Source organism: Stigmatopora argus, chromosome 24 (assembly GCF_051989625.1).
Source record: "Stigmatopora argus isolate UIUO_Sarg chromosome 24, RoL_Sarg_1.0, whole genome shotgun sequence".
Classification (NCBI taxonomy): domain Eukaryota; kingdom Metazoa; phylum Chordata; class Actinopteri; order Syngnathiformes; family Syngnathidae; genus Stigmatopora; species Stigmatopora argus.
The window spans coordinates 1,680,065-1,697,108 of NC_135410.1; the positions used below are offsets into that span (position 1 = coordinate 1,680,065).

The 17,044-nt window shown below is 40.9% G+C and overlaps 1 protein-coding gene across 5 annotated transcripts in view; it reads left to right on the top strand.

Annotated features, from left to right (window-relative positions):
* The window catches only part of LOC144069401 (carboxyl-terminal PDZ ligand of neuronal nitric oxide synthase protein-like), a 52,895-nt gene extending 36,366 nt beyond the window's left edge, over nt 1–16,529 (top strand). For 4 of the 5 annotated variants that reach the window (XM_077594793.1, XM_077594790.1, XM_077594792.1 and 1 more), the window contains 6 exons: nt 1,758–1,922; nt 5,181–5,346; nt 7,545–7,721; nt 13,128–13,324; nt 13,441–13,565; nt 15,736–16,529. In XM_077594793.1, coding sequence (XP_077450919.1) covers nt 1,758–1,922; nt 5,181–5,346; nt 7,545–7,721; nt 13,128–13,324; nt 13,441–13,565; nt 15,736–16,369 — 1,464 coding nt within the window. In that variant the 3' untranslated portion in view covers nt 16,370–16,529. The remainder of the gene's footprint in view (nt 1–1,757; nt 1,923–5,180; nt 5,347–7,544; nt 7,722–13,127; nt 13,325–13,440; nt 13,566–15,735) is intronic. The other variant, XM_077594795.1, reaches the window with a different exon arrangement.
* Nucleotides 16,530–17,044: the final 515 nt, after the last annotated feature.

Consider the following 17,044-nt stretch of genomic DNA (forward strand, 5'->3'; position numbering starts at 1 on the left):
CAAGAGAAAGCTACCGGGTGCAACATAGACATAGCACACAAATATGGACACACATTTAATAAACACAGCATTAAGAATTAAAACAACAACATTAATCAACAACAAACATTAAGGTTTTATGATTTCTTTGAAAAGTAATTTTACTCCCATTTTATAAGTCACAACTGGTTCTTACCTGCTTCTGCAGTGCTCAATGACGAACATTTTGGAAAAAAAACTATACAAAGACGATTGCCTTTGACGACTTTTAATACTGTTTCTAAAATGCACAAGAAAAACGTCGTCAAAGTGGGCACGACTCGTTAACACTTTTTCAGGATGTTTTTTCCACGAAGTTGGAAAGTTCGTTTCTTCCCCGTTTTTTTCTGATTTGTGCTGTTGCGATGGTGGCTGCTTCCTCCTCGGTTGCCTTCTCGTTGAATTCTTCATGTATTGCTGAGTGTTGCATTTACTCCGCTCCGTTGAGAGTTTGTTCGGGATGTTTTTCCACGAAGTCGGAAAGTTCGTTTCGCCCCCGTTATTTCTGATTTGTGCTGTTTGAATGGTGGCTGCTTCCTCGGCTGCCTTCTCGTTGAATTCCAGGTCAGGTCAAAGCACTCGGCCACAGCTTCCCCACGCATAAATAAGTTTAAGCAGACAATGGGTTAAAGAAAATGGACTGTTGTTTTGAGACCGCCAATCAGAGCCCAGTATATGGTGGAGTGAGCTTCAAAAGCGAGAATCAATGCATCCGCGACAATATTTTCAAAATAAAATAACGGATAAGGACAAGTACTTTTTGGGGGTTTTCGTAACTTGGATATTTCTTCTTATCTCGAGGCACTCATTTGCATATAAAAAGCTTTCGTAACCTGGAAATTTCGCACCACATTCGTAAATAGAGGTATGACAAAATGAAAACAGATATTAATACACCTATGTGAAATTAATCTAATTCACTGTGAATAACGAAAATAGTATGTTGCATATACAGTAATCCCTCGATTATCGCGGTTAATGTAGGCCAGACATGGCCGCGATAAACTAAAAATCGCGAAGTAGGGTCACCCCTATTTTTTTTAAAAATCCCCCAGAAAAAAAATCTGCGATGTAGTGAAACCGCGAAAGTTGAAGCCGCGATATTCGAGGATTACTGTATTATAGATAGCATATTATTGCATTTTTTTAAAATATGTAAATTCCAACTTTAAAAAAAATGTTGAGCCTATCTTTGCTTCCATTAGCTAATAGATCCTACTCCAAAAGGCCATCCATCATATCCTACTCTCATGAAAATCATCTTCTGTCAACAGATGGTGCTTAAAGCCAAGGCTATCATTCATACATGTCCTTCCACAAGACACCAACAGAGCATCTCTAACCTTTTCTGTATTTTTATTTTTTTCCAAACATTGTCTTTTTCTAGGAATTTTACATGTCACAAAATGTATGGCTATAATTTTAGTTTAGCCGCCTGGTGCCGTAGTGGTTCACTCGCCTATCTTCGGTTCGAGCAGGTGCGGATCCGATTCCCGCTACTGGCTGTATAATTGCGAGTGCGAATGGGCATCTGTCTCTCCGTGTGCCTACAGCTGACGGGAAACCATTATAGGGTGTAGAGTCCCTTGCACCCGAGCTGGGATCGGCTCCAGCCACCCCCACTACCCTGACGAGGATCTGCGGTACAGAAGATGAATCAATGAATTTTTAGTTTGCTTTTACTGACGGAGCTATCTATTTGTTGTGTTTAGTGCATCTCGATCTCTCTGTTGAAACAGGTTTCAGAGGAGGCCCCATTGCTTATGTCTAGCCCCAGGTTACTGCTACCTGCTTCAAGTGTGCTTTCACATGGTGCTACTCCCTTGTCGGTTCACCATCAGATTCAACTCCTCCAACAGCAGCTTCAGCAACAACAACAGCAAACGCAAGTCGCTGTTGCTCAGGTGGGCTTGGCCCTTTAATACAGATTTGATTTTTCAGACCATGAAAATGTGATATAATACTACTGTATTTTCCGCACTATAAGGCGCACCTTCAATGAATTACAATTTTGACAATCCACCCAGAATGACGGCGAGCACTGAATTAGAGTGCCCGCCGTCATTCCGGGTGGATTGACAAAAGAACTACCGTGTTTACTCGCATATAAGCCGTTGGAGAAAAAATGAGGACTGAATCGAGGGTACAGCTTATATGCGCATAAAAACACGACATGCACAAAACTGCAAATTGACGACGATGACGTCATGACAAAATGGCGCCGTGACGTCATGACGCAAGACAATGCGGCAGATACGGTCATTTATTTCAAAATGAATAAAACGCTAAACAAAATGTATTTTGACGTCTGAATATAATTGAAGGAAAAAATAAATGTGAAAAAACACGCTCCTGTCACTGTTCGCTCGGGGCACGGCCATCTTACCGTTGTTAAACATGCTCAGACTGGCCAGATGTGAGTACATTTGTGTCTGCTATTGCTCTCTCGGGGCACCGCCTTCTTACCGTAGTTAAACGTGATCTGACTGTCGCGTTTACCATGTCAGCACATCACAATAGTTAAGGCTGATCGAAGGTCTTGCGGCTGATCGAAGGTCTTGCGGCTGATTGAAGGTCTTGCGGCTGATTGAAGGTCTTGCGGCTGATCGAAGGTCTTGCGGCCGATCGTTAAAATATCCTTGATTCCTGCTATTATTGCACCCAGAGACTTGGTGAACACTACGTATAGCGCTATGGGCATATTTCCTGGTTGTGCTTATTTTACTTCCTTTTTTAATTGGTCTACGTGCAAACAACACCCTCCCTTTCGGAACACAGAAAGCAAATGATTGTACATTTGTGATTATGAAATAAAACAACATTCCACTTTGATTTTTTTATTTCTTAAGATTTTCTCTTCAAAGTAACACATTTGTACTCCCTATTAAAACCATAAATATGGAGGTGAAAATTGAGAATCAGGGAACGGCTTATACGCGAGAAAATGTAAAATTCAACAATTTTAAGACAATTTTAGGAGTGCGGCTTGTACGCGCAGGTGGCTTATATGCGAGTAAATACGGTGTATATATCGCAGCATCCACCGCGCATGGGGGAAAATGGTAACCGTAGTTGTGAGACCTGCTGCGGATCAATATTGATCCAGATATAAGGCTGATTGGTGCTCCTTGTGCCCTGCAATCGGCTGGCCACCGATTCAGGGTGTCGCCCGCCTCTGGCCTGGAGTCAGCTGGGATAGGCTCCAGACCCCCCGTGACCCTAGTGTGGATAAAGCGGTTCGGAAAATGAATGAATGAATGATTATTTTAAAACGTATTTTTGTTGTTCTGTTGTGCAATAACGAAAAGACAACTCCCTCTTTACACTATCAAAAGTAAAGAATAAATCATGCAGAAATTTTAACACCTTTATTTTTATAAATGTGCCTTCAAACCAAAAGTTGCTGTGAAATAAATAAAATAATCAACTGTAGACACAATCACTATTGGCAAGCAAACTATTTTCAGCCTCACAAAAGGAAACTAAACTTACCTCACCAATGGCCATTTACAAAAAAATAAAATAAAAGAGTTGGGCGAACTTAACCCATTTTAAGCCAAGATAACAAGTTTTAGATTTAGAACATTTACATATAATGGGGAAACACCTTGATATCAAGTAAGAAAAATATTACAGGCTGTCCTCAAATGAGGACAGTGGGTTAAGACATTTTCAGTAAGGCTGCTCTTTGTGCACAGGTATTTATGAAGCATTTAAAAACAAAAGAAAGAAAACGGCAGGGAGAATTCACTTGGATCCTTTATTGGATCAGCTCTGTGTTGTCCTGCATCTCATAATTGCTCATAGGGCCGTGTTATTGCTCATGCTCCGTGTTAGCCTTCATTGCTAACCAAGCTAAAAACACATGTCCTCACCATCCTCTTCTTCATGACTTTGGCACCCATTTAAAAGTTTTGACTTATTGTTAGTTGTTGCAGGTTTAATTCTATTAGGTGGTTGTTAAAGCATGGTTTAGTTTTTTATTTCTGTCTTTACAATTAATAATACAGACGCTCCCCTACTTACGAACATTCGAGTTACGAACAACGGTACATACGAACATGTCTGCAAATTGCGTTTATGTCGAAAAATGTTCGTAAGTTCGATTTTGTATTGCGCGCCTTTTTCGGAGTAGTGCTTCTTTCCGCCGCTAATACCGACGCCTGGCGCTGTGAGAGGTCAGCTCACCCAGCATCCACCTTCCTCTGCCCAGTTTGTTGCAATGCGGAAGTGCGTGAACGTGTCTCCAGTGCGCAAAGAACCTTTTTCATTTTTATCATTAGATATCTCGTGCATCCATTATTCAATATGGTTGGTGAAAAGCGAAAGGCTTCTATTGAGGGAGGTGCAAGGAAGAGGCAAGCCATTTCATTTGAAATGAGTGGCAATAATAACGAAGCTTGATGCGCGTGATAAAGTGGTGAGCGTTGCACGCGAATACAACTTGAATCGTTCGACCGTCAGTACCATTTATAAACATAAAGATCGAGCAGCAGGACCCAAATATTGAACGTTGCACAAAGTTTGCAAATCAATTGAATTCTGCCATACAGTGCTACCGCATCATTTATGATGAAAAAAAGAAAACTGCAATCGTCATTAGATAGCTTCTTTCGGCCAGTTTCTAGTAAATCTCCCTCTCTCTCTCTCTCTCTCTCTCTCTCTCTCTCTCTCTAATGTATGTATACAGTACTGTATGTATTCTCACCATTTTATTAAATGTTTTTTTCAGTACAAACCAATGTGTGTTACTTATACAAGCCTTAAACATACAAATGCACTTAAATAAACCTTCAATATATGTATATAGGCTTTAATATACTTATTTATGGCCTTAAACATAAATTATAATACAAAATATAGCACTGAGCAACTTACAAACAAATTCAACTTATGAACTATCGCTCGGAACCTAACTCGTTCGTAAGTAGGGGAGCATCTGTATATTCAGGATAAGAGGCATGTTGCCCCCCTCAAAAAATCAATGAGCTTTCTAACGTTCATTTATTATCCATCTTTCAGAGTTCGAGCGCTACAGATGACATAGAATAGCTCGATATTGAATTGCCGTGATTGGAGTGTTCACTTAACATATTTTGTTTTCATGTTTATTCTTACTGGTCATTTGATTTCTGACTCATTCAATACATTTATTTTGGAAGGTTCACCTCTTGAAAGACCAGCTGAGTGCAGAGGCCACAGCTCGACTGGAGGCGCAAGCTCGAGTTCACCAGCTACTTCTGCAAAACAAAGATCTGCTACAGCACATTTCGCTCCTGGTTAAACAGATCCATGATCTGGAGACCAAGATGAATGGACCTAACTCAAGTACGTTTAAGTAAAGCCTTGTCCTCACTACGATACTTAAATGCCTAAACCAGTGGTTCTTAACCTGGGTTTGATCGAACCCTAGGGGTTCGGTGAGTCTGTCTCAGGGGTTCGGTGGAGCCCCTGCCGCGTAGGTCAAGACACATCGACTCATCGTGTCTATTCACGATAACATGCCCATCACTGGCTGCAGATGATCACGTGACATGGCTTGGCCAATCAGCGTGCTGCGAGGAATTTGTATATCTTGAATTTGAAAACAATAATATTTTATTTTACACTAAAGTAGGGTTTGGTGAATGTGCATATGAAACTGGTGGAGTTCGGTGAATGCACATATGAAACTGGTGGAGTTCAGTAGCTCCAACAAGGTTAAGAACCACTGGCCAAAACGAATCATTTACCCAGAGACCATTGGTCCTTCAACCTTTTTTTCACCGTGGGATGGTGGGATGGGGGCTACTACAGCCAAGGAACAGAACTGCAACTTAAACAAGTGTCAACCACAATTGAATTTATTTGTTATTATTTTCACAACTATAATATGACATACCGTAATTACTCGAATATAACACGCATATTTTTGCTATATAATTAATTCCAATAGTTGGGGGTGCGTGTTATCAATAACTAAAATAAATTACAAATTTTCGATCGAAAAAAGCATTGTCAAACTCACTTTGACGCACGGACATTGTGCAATTTCCAACTTTGAATTCAAAATACACGCATATTAAAGATTGTCAAGCCTCACAAACATCACAATCCTGCATTAATAAGCTGGAAAGTAGAATACTACATTGTAGTGTAGTACGTACTTGTATTTAAAAATATGTCCAGCGGGGGGCAGTACATTCCCTTGTTACATGTGATAGTCTTTTCCATTGTGCATATCTTCAAATCATTTATTTATTCAATTTGTATGTTCCTTTTCTTGTTTGAGAATGACAATAGATATTTGAATTAAAACATGGTATTGTCAATTGAAATGTAGTCAATGTTCAAGGAAGTCTAAAAGGTATTGCAACATAACATGTCTACATGATATGTTTGTCCACTCTGTGTATCATCTATTGCCCTAAAATTCAAACGCATAACTCCCAACTGCACGACACTCGACACGCTCGTACCTGAAGATTTCTCTATCCGGTTTTGAACAAAACAATCGTGAAACGAAGAAAAAAAGGTACGATTTCTGATTTTCGTCAGCGGGAAATTTTAGGTGCGCACTATATTCGAGTACTGCGTTTTTCCAGATTTTTTTTGGCCCAAAATTACCTGCGTGTTATTTTCGAGTGCGCGTTATATTCGAGTAATTACGGTAACCCTACTCAGTGTGCCACAAGCCTCATTTGTATAATGAAGAGCACGAGTGAGTGTGCATGCATAGGTGCAGCAGTGTTGACAGATTGGGCCTGTTCCCGAACTGAGTGGGTTATATTTATGATATGATTGGTTTTGGAGTCGTGGGCGGCTACTGAGGATAAAGCGGTCCAGAAAATGAATGAATGGTTTGGAGTCTTTGTGATCTTGCGACCCTAAGGTGCAGCACACCATTGGGTCATGATCTCCGTATATGAGTGCCGATGGTGCCATGTCTGTGAGAGGTTAAAAACATTAATAATATTTTTTCATCAGGCAGATCAGGGATTGTGGACCCCTGGTCTACACTAACGTCTCAGCCCTCCGGTTATTTCTTATTGTGGGGTAGTTAGTATGTAATATTATGAACTATGAGTCGCCGTGCACGTTTGGCCAACTGGGCTGTGCCTTACTCATTCAAAAGAAGCTTAGAGGAGCTGTATGTACCTCTGGCTTCATGCCAAGGCATGAGTAAGAGCCATGAGTTATCCAAAAGTGGTCATTTTTTAGTGAAATGATTTATGAAGTACTTCCCAGAGACATCTTTCTTGATTACTGAAAGGTGACATGCTGTGCTTTCAGGATGTTACGGCTTGGCAGTGTGTTGTGTCAAAATAAAAATATCAGAATTGGGGGACTATATAATAATAATTCCATCAGAATGCCAATAACGTTTTCCCCACACAATAGATGATACATACCTAGCTGATTTTTTTTGTTTTATGAACTCACAATACTATGTAAATGACTATCATGTGTTAATCACAAGCAGGGTAATTTTAACTTGAATGAAATGTTATCTGACCTTGTTCACTTCTTTATTATTAATTTTTCAGTGGGATCCCTGGATAGTCTGCTGGAGATCACCTTCCGGTCTACTGTGCACCCAGTAATCTGTGACCCAACTACGCCTAAACCAGAGGTGTCTGCTCTGAACCTACCACAGCTTTGGACCACTGACGGGGCCTTAAATGCATTTGCATCTTCCAATGGAAACCTGGGAAGCCCAATAGGTAGCGACCAACATTTTATAAAAATTGAATGTTTTAGTTTTCTCCCAGGACCCTATGGGCCTCTGACACCCCCCCCCCCCCCCTCTCAAAACCAACAGGCTTGAGGCGACAAAAATGCCAGAAAATATCGTTATCGCCTTACAATACTAAATCTCAGATCTGCTGCAACTTGACTAGTTTTTGAGAGTCGGGCATTGTCTCAGAGTATGAGTCATTCACAGATGACAGGGATGAGAGAGAGGAAGAGGAAGGGGTGGAGGTGATGGAATTATTTGGTTGGAGAACAGAGCCTGAGATGTTTAAGAATTTAAATGTTCTCAACAAACAAGTAACTTCTGACTGTCTGGGAGATGAGATAGCAGTTTAACGCTAAGATGCTCTTCTGTGGGAGCTCAATTCAGTGAACGCTCGAGTTGTTGTGTTATTCCAACCTCATAGTAGATAACACGTCATGGATTAATCTCTGCTACACAAATACTGTTTGCTATTGTAAAGAGTGTACATGCATATTATGTCATTGTTCCTTATTTGACAATCTGTATGCACTTTTGTATCCATTATCTTTTTGGAGAATCGATCATGAGTTTGGGAGCTTAGTTTTTAAACACACTTTAGGACCCTTCTTTTGTAACATTAGAGCATAAGTCCTAATATACAGAGTTTTGTCTTGTACTCTAAATTACTTAAATCACAACTCAAAAAATAAGTACTTAGTGGGTTAATTTTCTCATACCAATCATCTGAGGAGAGCAAATGAGAATCAGTGATCACCAATAATTTGATCAGTAATCAATAATTTGATCATTAATCAATAATAACGGCACATTCACTGACTTGTAACATGTAAGAAACGTTTTAAATTGCAGGAACATTTTTTTCAGATTTTCCCTTCAAAGTAACACATTTGGACTCCCTATTAAAACCGTAAATATGAAAGTGAAAATCGTGAATCAGGAGGCGGCTTATATGTGAAAAATTGTCAAATTCAACAATTTTTAAGGCCATTTTAAGGGTGAAGCTTATACGCGGAGGTGGCCTATATGCGAGTAAATACGGTACTTTCAGCAAAGCCAACGCAAGTTTCTGACGCATATTCAACAATCAATTGAGCACCAAATTAGTGTGCTCGCCGTCATACTGGGTGTATTGACAAAAGAACTATATATCCCAGCAGTCACTGCGCAGTACTTTTTCTACGGGAAAAAATAGTAGAGTCGGGGGCTGCTTGCCGTAGTTGTGAGAGCTGTAGAGGATGGTGTACCCTATCGAATGATTTATTTTATTTTATCGTGATAACATTATTAGTATTGGTCCATATATAAAGCGCACTGGATTATAAGGCGCCCTGTCTATTTTGGAGAAAATTTAAGACTTTTATGTGCGCGTTATAGTCGTGAAAATACGGTAGTAGTAATAAGTCTGTATTATTTGTGTTTAGCTGCTCCTTCCTGAGTACTCTCAGGAAATGTAGCCTCTGCTGGGCCTTCTTGATGAGTGCTGTGGTGTTTGCCGCTCAAGTAAGATCAGCAGAGATGTGGACTCCTAGGAATTTGAAAGTCTCTAATTGCTCCACACATTTGCCGTTAATATACAAGGGGGGACGGAGCAGCCTTGTTCCATCCGAAGTCCAGGATGAGTTCTCTGGTTCTGGAGACGTTCATCGCCAAGTTGCTGAGAGCACACCACTCACTGAGTCTAAGGACCTCATCTAAGTAGGCCGTCTCATTCTCCCCTGTGATCATCCCCACCACCATTGTATCATCCGGAAATGTCACATTGGTGTTCTCAGAGTGCGTGGGTCTGCAGTCATGTGTGTAGAGTGAGTAGAGTAGTTGACTCAGCACACAGCCTTGGGGCGAGCCAGTGCTGAGTGTTCGGGCAGATGAGAGGTGGCGACCCAGCTTGACATGCTGGGTTTGGTTGACCAGAAATCCTCAATACAGGAGCATGCGGAAGGTGGGAGCCCCAGTTTGGCCAACTTAGGGTTAAGAATGTCCGGTCTTATGGTGTTAAAGGCTGATCTGTAGTCGATGAAAAGCATTCTGACATAGCTCCCCCTTTTCTCAAGGTGGCTCAGTGCAGCATGGAGGGTGGTGGATATTGCAGCTTCGGTGGATCTGTTCGGCCGATATGACAACTGATGTGGATGAGGGAAAGACAGGCTTTGATGTGTTTCAGTACCATTTTTTCAAAGCACTTAGTGATGATTGGTGTGAGAGCTACTGGGCGGTAGTCGCCCAGATTATTAGCAGGTGACTTCTTGTGTACTGGGATGATGGTGGACGATTTCAGACAGGCTGGGACGGTGGCTTGTTCTAGTGAAAAGTTGAAAATGTCTGTGAGCACTGGTGCTAGTTGGTCAGCAGAGGCCTTAAGTACTTTGCCTGGTATTCCATCCGGTCCTGTGGACTTCCTGGGGTTGACTGCACGGAGCAAACCTCTCACATCCACGACCTCCACAATGAGTGGGGTGGAGTTTCTTCCCGAGCTTGGTGTGGGATGTACTGGAGGTTGAGATGGTGTGACTGGGTGGTGGGCTTGGGACTGAGAGCGGGCAAAAAGTTGTTTAGGTCCTCTGCCAGTGCCGCATCTGAGTCCCCAGGAGTCACAGCTCGGGCCTTGTAGTTGGTGAGGGTCCGTATGCTCTGCCACATCATTCGGGGGTCGTCAAGTTGCCCTTCTATCTGTCCCTTGTAGTCTGCTTTGGCAGGCTTAATGCCACTCTTCAGGTTGGCACAAGCTGTGCTGGAGAGTGCCCTATCACGGGATCTAAAGGCTGCATCTCAGGCCCGGAGGAGTGATCGGACCTGACTGGTAATCCACGGTTTCCGGTTTGGGTACACCTGGAAGGTCTTCTCCACAGTAACCATAGCCATGCAGTACTTGATGTAAGAGAGTCAGTGTCTGGGAAGGTTCCCAGATCCTCATGATGGAAAGTTTCCCATTGTGTCTGTTCAAAGCAGTCTTGGAGTCGGGGAATATTTCGCCTTTGTGGCTTTGATTGTCAGCTAAAGGGAATGTAAGATGGGGCCAAGAACAAAGAGGTGTGATCTGACTGTCCCAAGTGTCTGCGTGGTATGGCTCTTTATGCACCTTTGATGTCCGAGTAAACATGATCCAGAGTTTTATCCTCTTGTTGGACAATTAACGTGTTGGTAAAATTTCGGCAGAACAGTTTTGAGATTTGCCTGATTAAAATCTCCTGCAATTATGTATGTGTGCGGCACTTGGGTAGTTCTGGTGGTTCTTGTTTTTGTGTCCATTAGTAGGGTGAGAGCGGTACTTACCTTATCCGGTGGGATGTAGACAGCAGTGTTGATAACAACAACTATCTCTCTGGGCAGAAAGAAGGGTCTGCATCTCACTGACATTAATTCTATGTCTGGGGAACATGTCTAACCAGAACAGTGCTATTGTTACACCATTCCTCATTTACATAAATGCAAAGCCTACCACCTCTTTTTTTTCCTGAGTCGAACATCCTGTCTGATCTGAGTAGCGTGCGTCCTGCTAGCTGCATGGTAGCATCGGGTATTTGTGGGTGTAGCGACATCTGTGATTATTAGCATGAAGCATTTGCGAACAAAGCGATTAGCAGTAAGCTCTAATTCCAAATCGTCCGTTTTGTTTACAATGGATCTGACGTTGGAGAGATATATGCTCGGCAGCGGTTTGAGTGGTTGTTTCCTGAGCTTTCACAACAGGCCCGCTCGACAGCTTCGCTTCTGTTTCCTTTCCCGACGCCTTCTCTTTCGCCAACCAGACCCGATAACAAACCACGGGACCGTCTCTAGGGTTGCGAGTTTCTCCGGTATGTTATGTTCCCCTGGAAAGTCACTAGAAACCTTATTTCGCTGCTGGTAACCGATTTTTAATACGTCTAAACGGTTATAGCTGAATTTAAAGTGTGATTTTGACAAACAACCTGTGAAGTTGCACTCTTAAAGGTCTTTAAATTTTTGGGTAAAAAGCATGATCTTTAAAGAGGAGAGAATGAATGATGAATATGATGGGGGAGCAAGAGACTCAGTCAAAATGGGGGACTAAAGAGCTCAAACCAAATGGTTTTAGAGGGACTTAATTAAAACCCGGGGACATTTTACAGAAATACTGCTGTGTAACTTGACGCCCTTCTAATGCTTATTTATCCATTTAAATACAAAATGAATGAATGCTTGAAAAAAATAATAGTATCCTCCTGTTCACTAAGTGATGAATATTCTTTGCAAGTACAAATAACACTGAACCATTTCCATGTTTTTCCCCCCATTGTTATTGAATGACCTTGGTGGAGGATTACTATTCACTGACAATATGAAAGTAATAAAATATGTTAAGTTTTGATTTTAAGTCCTTAAATTTCCAATTACCCATTTTAATCACTATTTACCGCACATTTTTTATTATACTGTAACACATTGCTATTTGATTAATTCTATGAGTAAGAGTGCACGCATGTGATTAATGTTTTTTTTCTCGTATCTTATTGCTTTGTCTCCTTGAGCTGTATCGTGAATTACATCTGTATTGGACTGGGAACGTTGGCTAAAATGCTTTTGGCGAAATATGGGGACAGTAAGTATAGTCAAATGCTTGTGCATGCAGGCTAGTTTCAAGGTTATACACCTGCTTGGCCAGATTTTGAGGCTCCGTCTGTGTGGCAATATTTCTCTGTCCTTTTATCTGGCCAAGACAATGTATCACTCTGGCATGTGTGTGAGCATGGTGCCAGACTGCACTTAAAGTCATTTAGGTTGCACCTGTTTCTCTACACATCATGAGTCAGAGGCATTTCTGTAATTAAACAAAAATAGCCAAATTAGTTTGACTCAAGAAAGGTTAAAATGGTTTGAAATATGATCACTTTGTGTTTTATTACCTGCATTCCGAGCAACATTTCTCTTCCTGAGGTAAGATCTTACTTGGACTGAAATGAATACCACCTGAGTTTCACCTCAAAATGTGTTATACTGTTTTTCCATTCCTGCTTCCTTTTCATTATTTCACAATGAGCGTGTATTTCATGATAATGTATTTGTATTCAATTGCAAGCTGCATTCCCAAACCAACATGCCTTTATGATTTTGATGTTGTACAGTCAACTTATGGTGTCTATCATGTCACAATGGAATCTATTCTTCAACAAATCATCCAACATCCGTTGTTAATCTTTGTGTGGTGTCCCAATTTGCATCTCTATCTTTAAAGCACTGCTGCAAAGAATTGTCACCTCTCTACAAATAGCAACGTATTTGGCCAAATTTCCCCTGCACCCGATTATAAAAAGACAATATCATAGATGAATTGTTGAGACATTAAATTTAACATCAATCATTTTATGACCTTTATGCTCTGTTTGAATAAGCAATGCATATAGATGTGCCTTTTTGCTCTCTCTATCCATAGTTGATCAAAGTATGTTTGAGAATACTGTTGCCCAGCAACAGAGTCCTCAGACCACCAGGCAAGGCCAGCCCACGACAAAACGAACTCAAGTGTCCCCTAACACTAACCTGAGTCTTGGCTCCTCGGATTCGACTTCATCTGGAGGACAACAGAGGTTGAAAAATGCCATTAATCTAGGCAAAGCTGTCGGGGCAAAGGTGAGAATTGCAAAAGCAGTTTGGGAATAAGAAATACAGTCCATTAAGTTTCAGTATTAAGTACTGTTAAAAAAACTGAGCCAAATGTAATTGTACTACTCTTTCCATCATGTAAGATGAATGACCTGTTGAGGAGGAAGGAAACTAGCCATGTTGAAGACATCGGGGTAACTGAAGTCAACAAGAACGCAGGGGCTGTGTGGAGTTGCATTGACCAAATCAACCAGAATTCTGCAAACAGGTACTCATGAACTCAAAGTTCATAATCAAGTTTCATTTTTTACTCATTAAGTGCAATTTATCATAGACATTTAAATGAAAGCTCTTGTAACTGTGAAAACATTGACACAGGATGCAAGATATCGTCCCTGCACAATGCCATTTTTATAAATTATAAGGAAGAACTTGAACAACTGCAACTTCTTGAGAAAATCATACATAGTACATACATACTAGTAGATGAGCCATATAGCAAGTGTGCTAAGTGCTTTGACATGCTACAGCTACACATAATTAGCTAGCATTTCAGTATTTGGGTCTTGGAGATCTCTAGTAATTATATATTTAGGCAACAGTGCCTAAATCATTCTATGAAACCGAGCTCTAATTAGAATGACTCAAAGTTTGCAAGTTTTGGTCGCCGGTCTTTTGGTCGCGGTCTTTTGGTCGCCCGTCTTTTGATCGCCCGTCTTTTGATCGCGGTCTTTTGGTCGCCCCGACCGCGACAAGGGGCGACGAAAAGACCGGCGACCAAAAGACCGGCAACCAAAAGACCGACGACCAAAAGACCGGCGACAAAACAAGGTAAAACAACACGGTCTATGCATCAATAAAAGCCAACAATGGCCATGAGCAGTTTCACTGAGCCGACGTGTGAGTGTATAAGAGTTTGTATGTAAATGCGTTGTCCCTTTAAGAAGCTACGTCAGTCAAGGTCTTAAGTATGACTAAATAGTAATTCGCAGTTTGTATTTAGGGAATTTGAGCAACGATGTAAATGGTAATTATAACACCTTCCGGGCGACCAAAAGACCGGCGACCAAAAGACCAGCGACCAAAAGACCGGCGACCAATCGACCGTGTACCAAACAAGGAGAGGTGCCCGGCTTCGCCGGTCCCACTTGCTTGTTTAGAACCAAAAGACAGTTGTTGCACTAAGAAAAATTCTCTTTTGAAAAATGGGTTAGATAAGAAATTAAAATTTCAGTTGCATGCATAGCACAGCAAACATTTGTATACAATTATGTACAGCTTTGATACAGAAGTTCAGCACTCCAAATCAATCAATCAAGCAAAGTGTACAGATATGATATGAGAAGCAATTCAGCAGTTCAATTGAATCAAGCCAAAGCGTCAGTAGGATACCAAAACAAAGTAGCACACAATATCAGTTTGAGGAAAATGTAGAAATGGAATTCTCTTTCATGGGGATCCAAAAGAGTGAAAGAAAACATGAATATTCTGGAGAGAGCTAAGGTTAAAATTATGTTTACTTACCAAAAACAGCCCAATCACAACACTTTAAATGCACATTTACAATCATTTGATTGTGTTAACGACAACCATCAACTCGCACGCATAACTCCCCATCCTTCCCCTGTTTAGCACAGGGGGCCCAAAGACAGTCATACCTCTACTTACAAATGCCTCTAGGTACAAAATCTTCAGGTTACGAATTTCTTCTACATGCAAATGAATGACTCAAGATATGAAATGATCCACATTACAAAATCCCCCAAAAAGTAAATGCATTTCCTTTTCCGTTATTTTATTTTGAAAATATTGTTGCGGATGCATTGATTCTCACTTTAGAACACCGCTACCCTCTATTGGGCTCTCATTTCATCACTCTCATGCTATCTCATTTAATGACAATACAGTAATCCCTCGATTATCGCGGTTAATGTAGACCAGACATAAACGATAAACGAAAAACCGCGAGGTAGGGTCACCCCAATTTATTGATTTTTATTTTTTTTACTTCAGTGCTGAGTCCTAGTAGCAAGCGGAGGACAGGAGAGTGGCTTCCACTGGCAAATTTAAGCATGGATTTTCACATTTTTATGAACTTTTAAAAAAAAGTGCAGCATGAAATAAAAGCGATGCATGAAACATTTGCACATACAATTAAAAATTATGCAATGTTGTTTAGTCTGTGATTTGTAAATTGAAATTTTATTTCAACGTTCATCAATCAATTAATCAACAACCAAATCCATTGTTAAATGAAATGATCATCTTGTAACCGCTTAGATACCTTGTTTAATTTCAACGGGTCCAAATTCTCAGATTTGATTTCATTTACAAAAACTGGATGGATTCTTTTTGTTTGTTGTTTAATGAATGTGCTGGTCTATTTCTTTGTAATAACCACTAACACCACATCTTCTCGCCCCGTTTCTGCATTTAAGTCACTTTGCCTTCCATTCCATACCACGGCTGGACCCACCGCCGCCATCGGGAAAGAAGCGCGTTGCCCGGGCATTGAAGACCACACAGGACATGATGATTTCCTCTGACCCGGTTGTCTCATCTCCAGATGCTGCAGACTTGCCCACAACAGTATCCTCCCCGAACAAGCCACCACTTTTTATCAATGAGGAGCCTAGAAGCTCAGACAATGTTCAGAAGAGTGAGCCTGAGGATCCCTCTTCAAATATCATCTCCGATCCAGAGTCAGCTGACAAGACAGCATTAGTTGGAAAGAAGGGGATTTTGGGAAGCAATGAGATGGTGGATGATGCGGTATGTGAAGATGAGTCAAGTGGAGGATGTCGAGAAGACCACCAGCTCCATCTGTCTGTACCAGACCTCATCAACAAAGATCCTCCCTTACTGGAGCCCCGAGTGAAAACCTTGGATATCGAGCAGAAGCCATCAAATCTGGACTCCAGAATGGCCTCCACCCCAAACTCAGGGAAAGCTCACTGTCACGTCAGCCTGAATGAGGAGGTCTTGATTGCTAACAGCAGCCCCTGCAGGAAAGACAATGAAATGAGTCTCGAAGACACAGAGCCACACCCAGATCTGCTGTCTTTTGAATAATACAAGAGACCATCACAATGTCATCCTCATTTGTTTTTATTTTCCATTTAGTATCAAATCAAATCAACCTCTCAGATTAAGTTAGTTCAGAAGAAGGAGCACCCTGTTCCAGAATTTGGGGCGGAAAAGGAAAAAGTGAATTCATAAATCAGAAGCCAAATTTTCTTGAGTTCTTTTTTCATTTTGGGAACATTTGATACCCTCTTTAAACAAAAAACGTGAATTTTTCCTAAGCCATTTGGCTTCTGGAAAACATCTTATATGATGGGGGTTCAGTCTAAAAAGTGATACAAGTTTGAAAATGATTAATGACTGCAATTTAACCACTGTTACTGTTTTATATATGAACACATTTTAATTGAATTGAATTAAATGCTTTTATTGTCATTATACAAATATAATGAGATTTAAATATTTCACCACATACTGCACAAATAACAACAAACAGACAAATAAATAATCAATAAATAAGAAATGAATAAATAAGTAGTCTGAGTGAGGTCAGCGAAGCGAGCTTGTTCCGTCTGAAGTCTAAAATGAGTTCCATGGTTTTGGAGACGTGTAGCGCCAAGTCACACCACTCGCTGAGTCTATGGGTTTGATTATTAAGTATTAACCAAAAAGCCGTCTCGTGGTGTAGAGGTTCACTTGCCTGACTTAGGTGCAACCATGCGC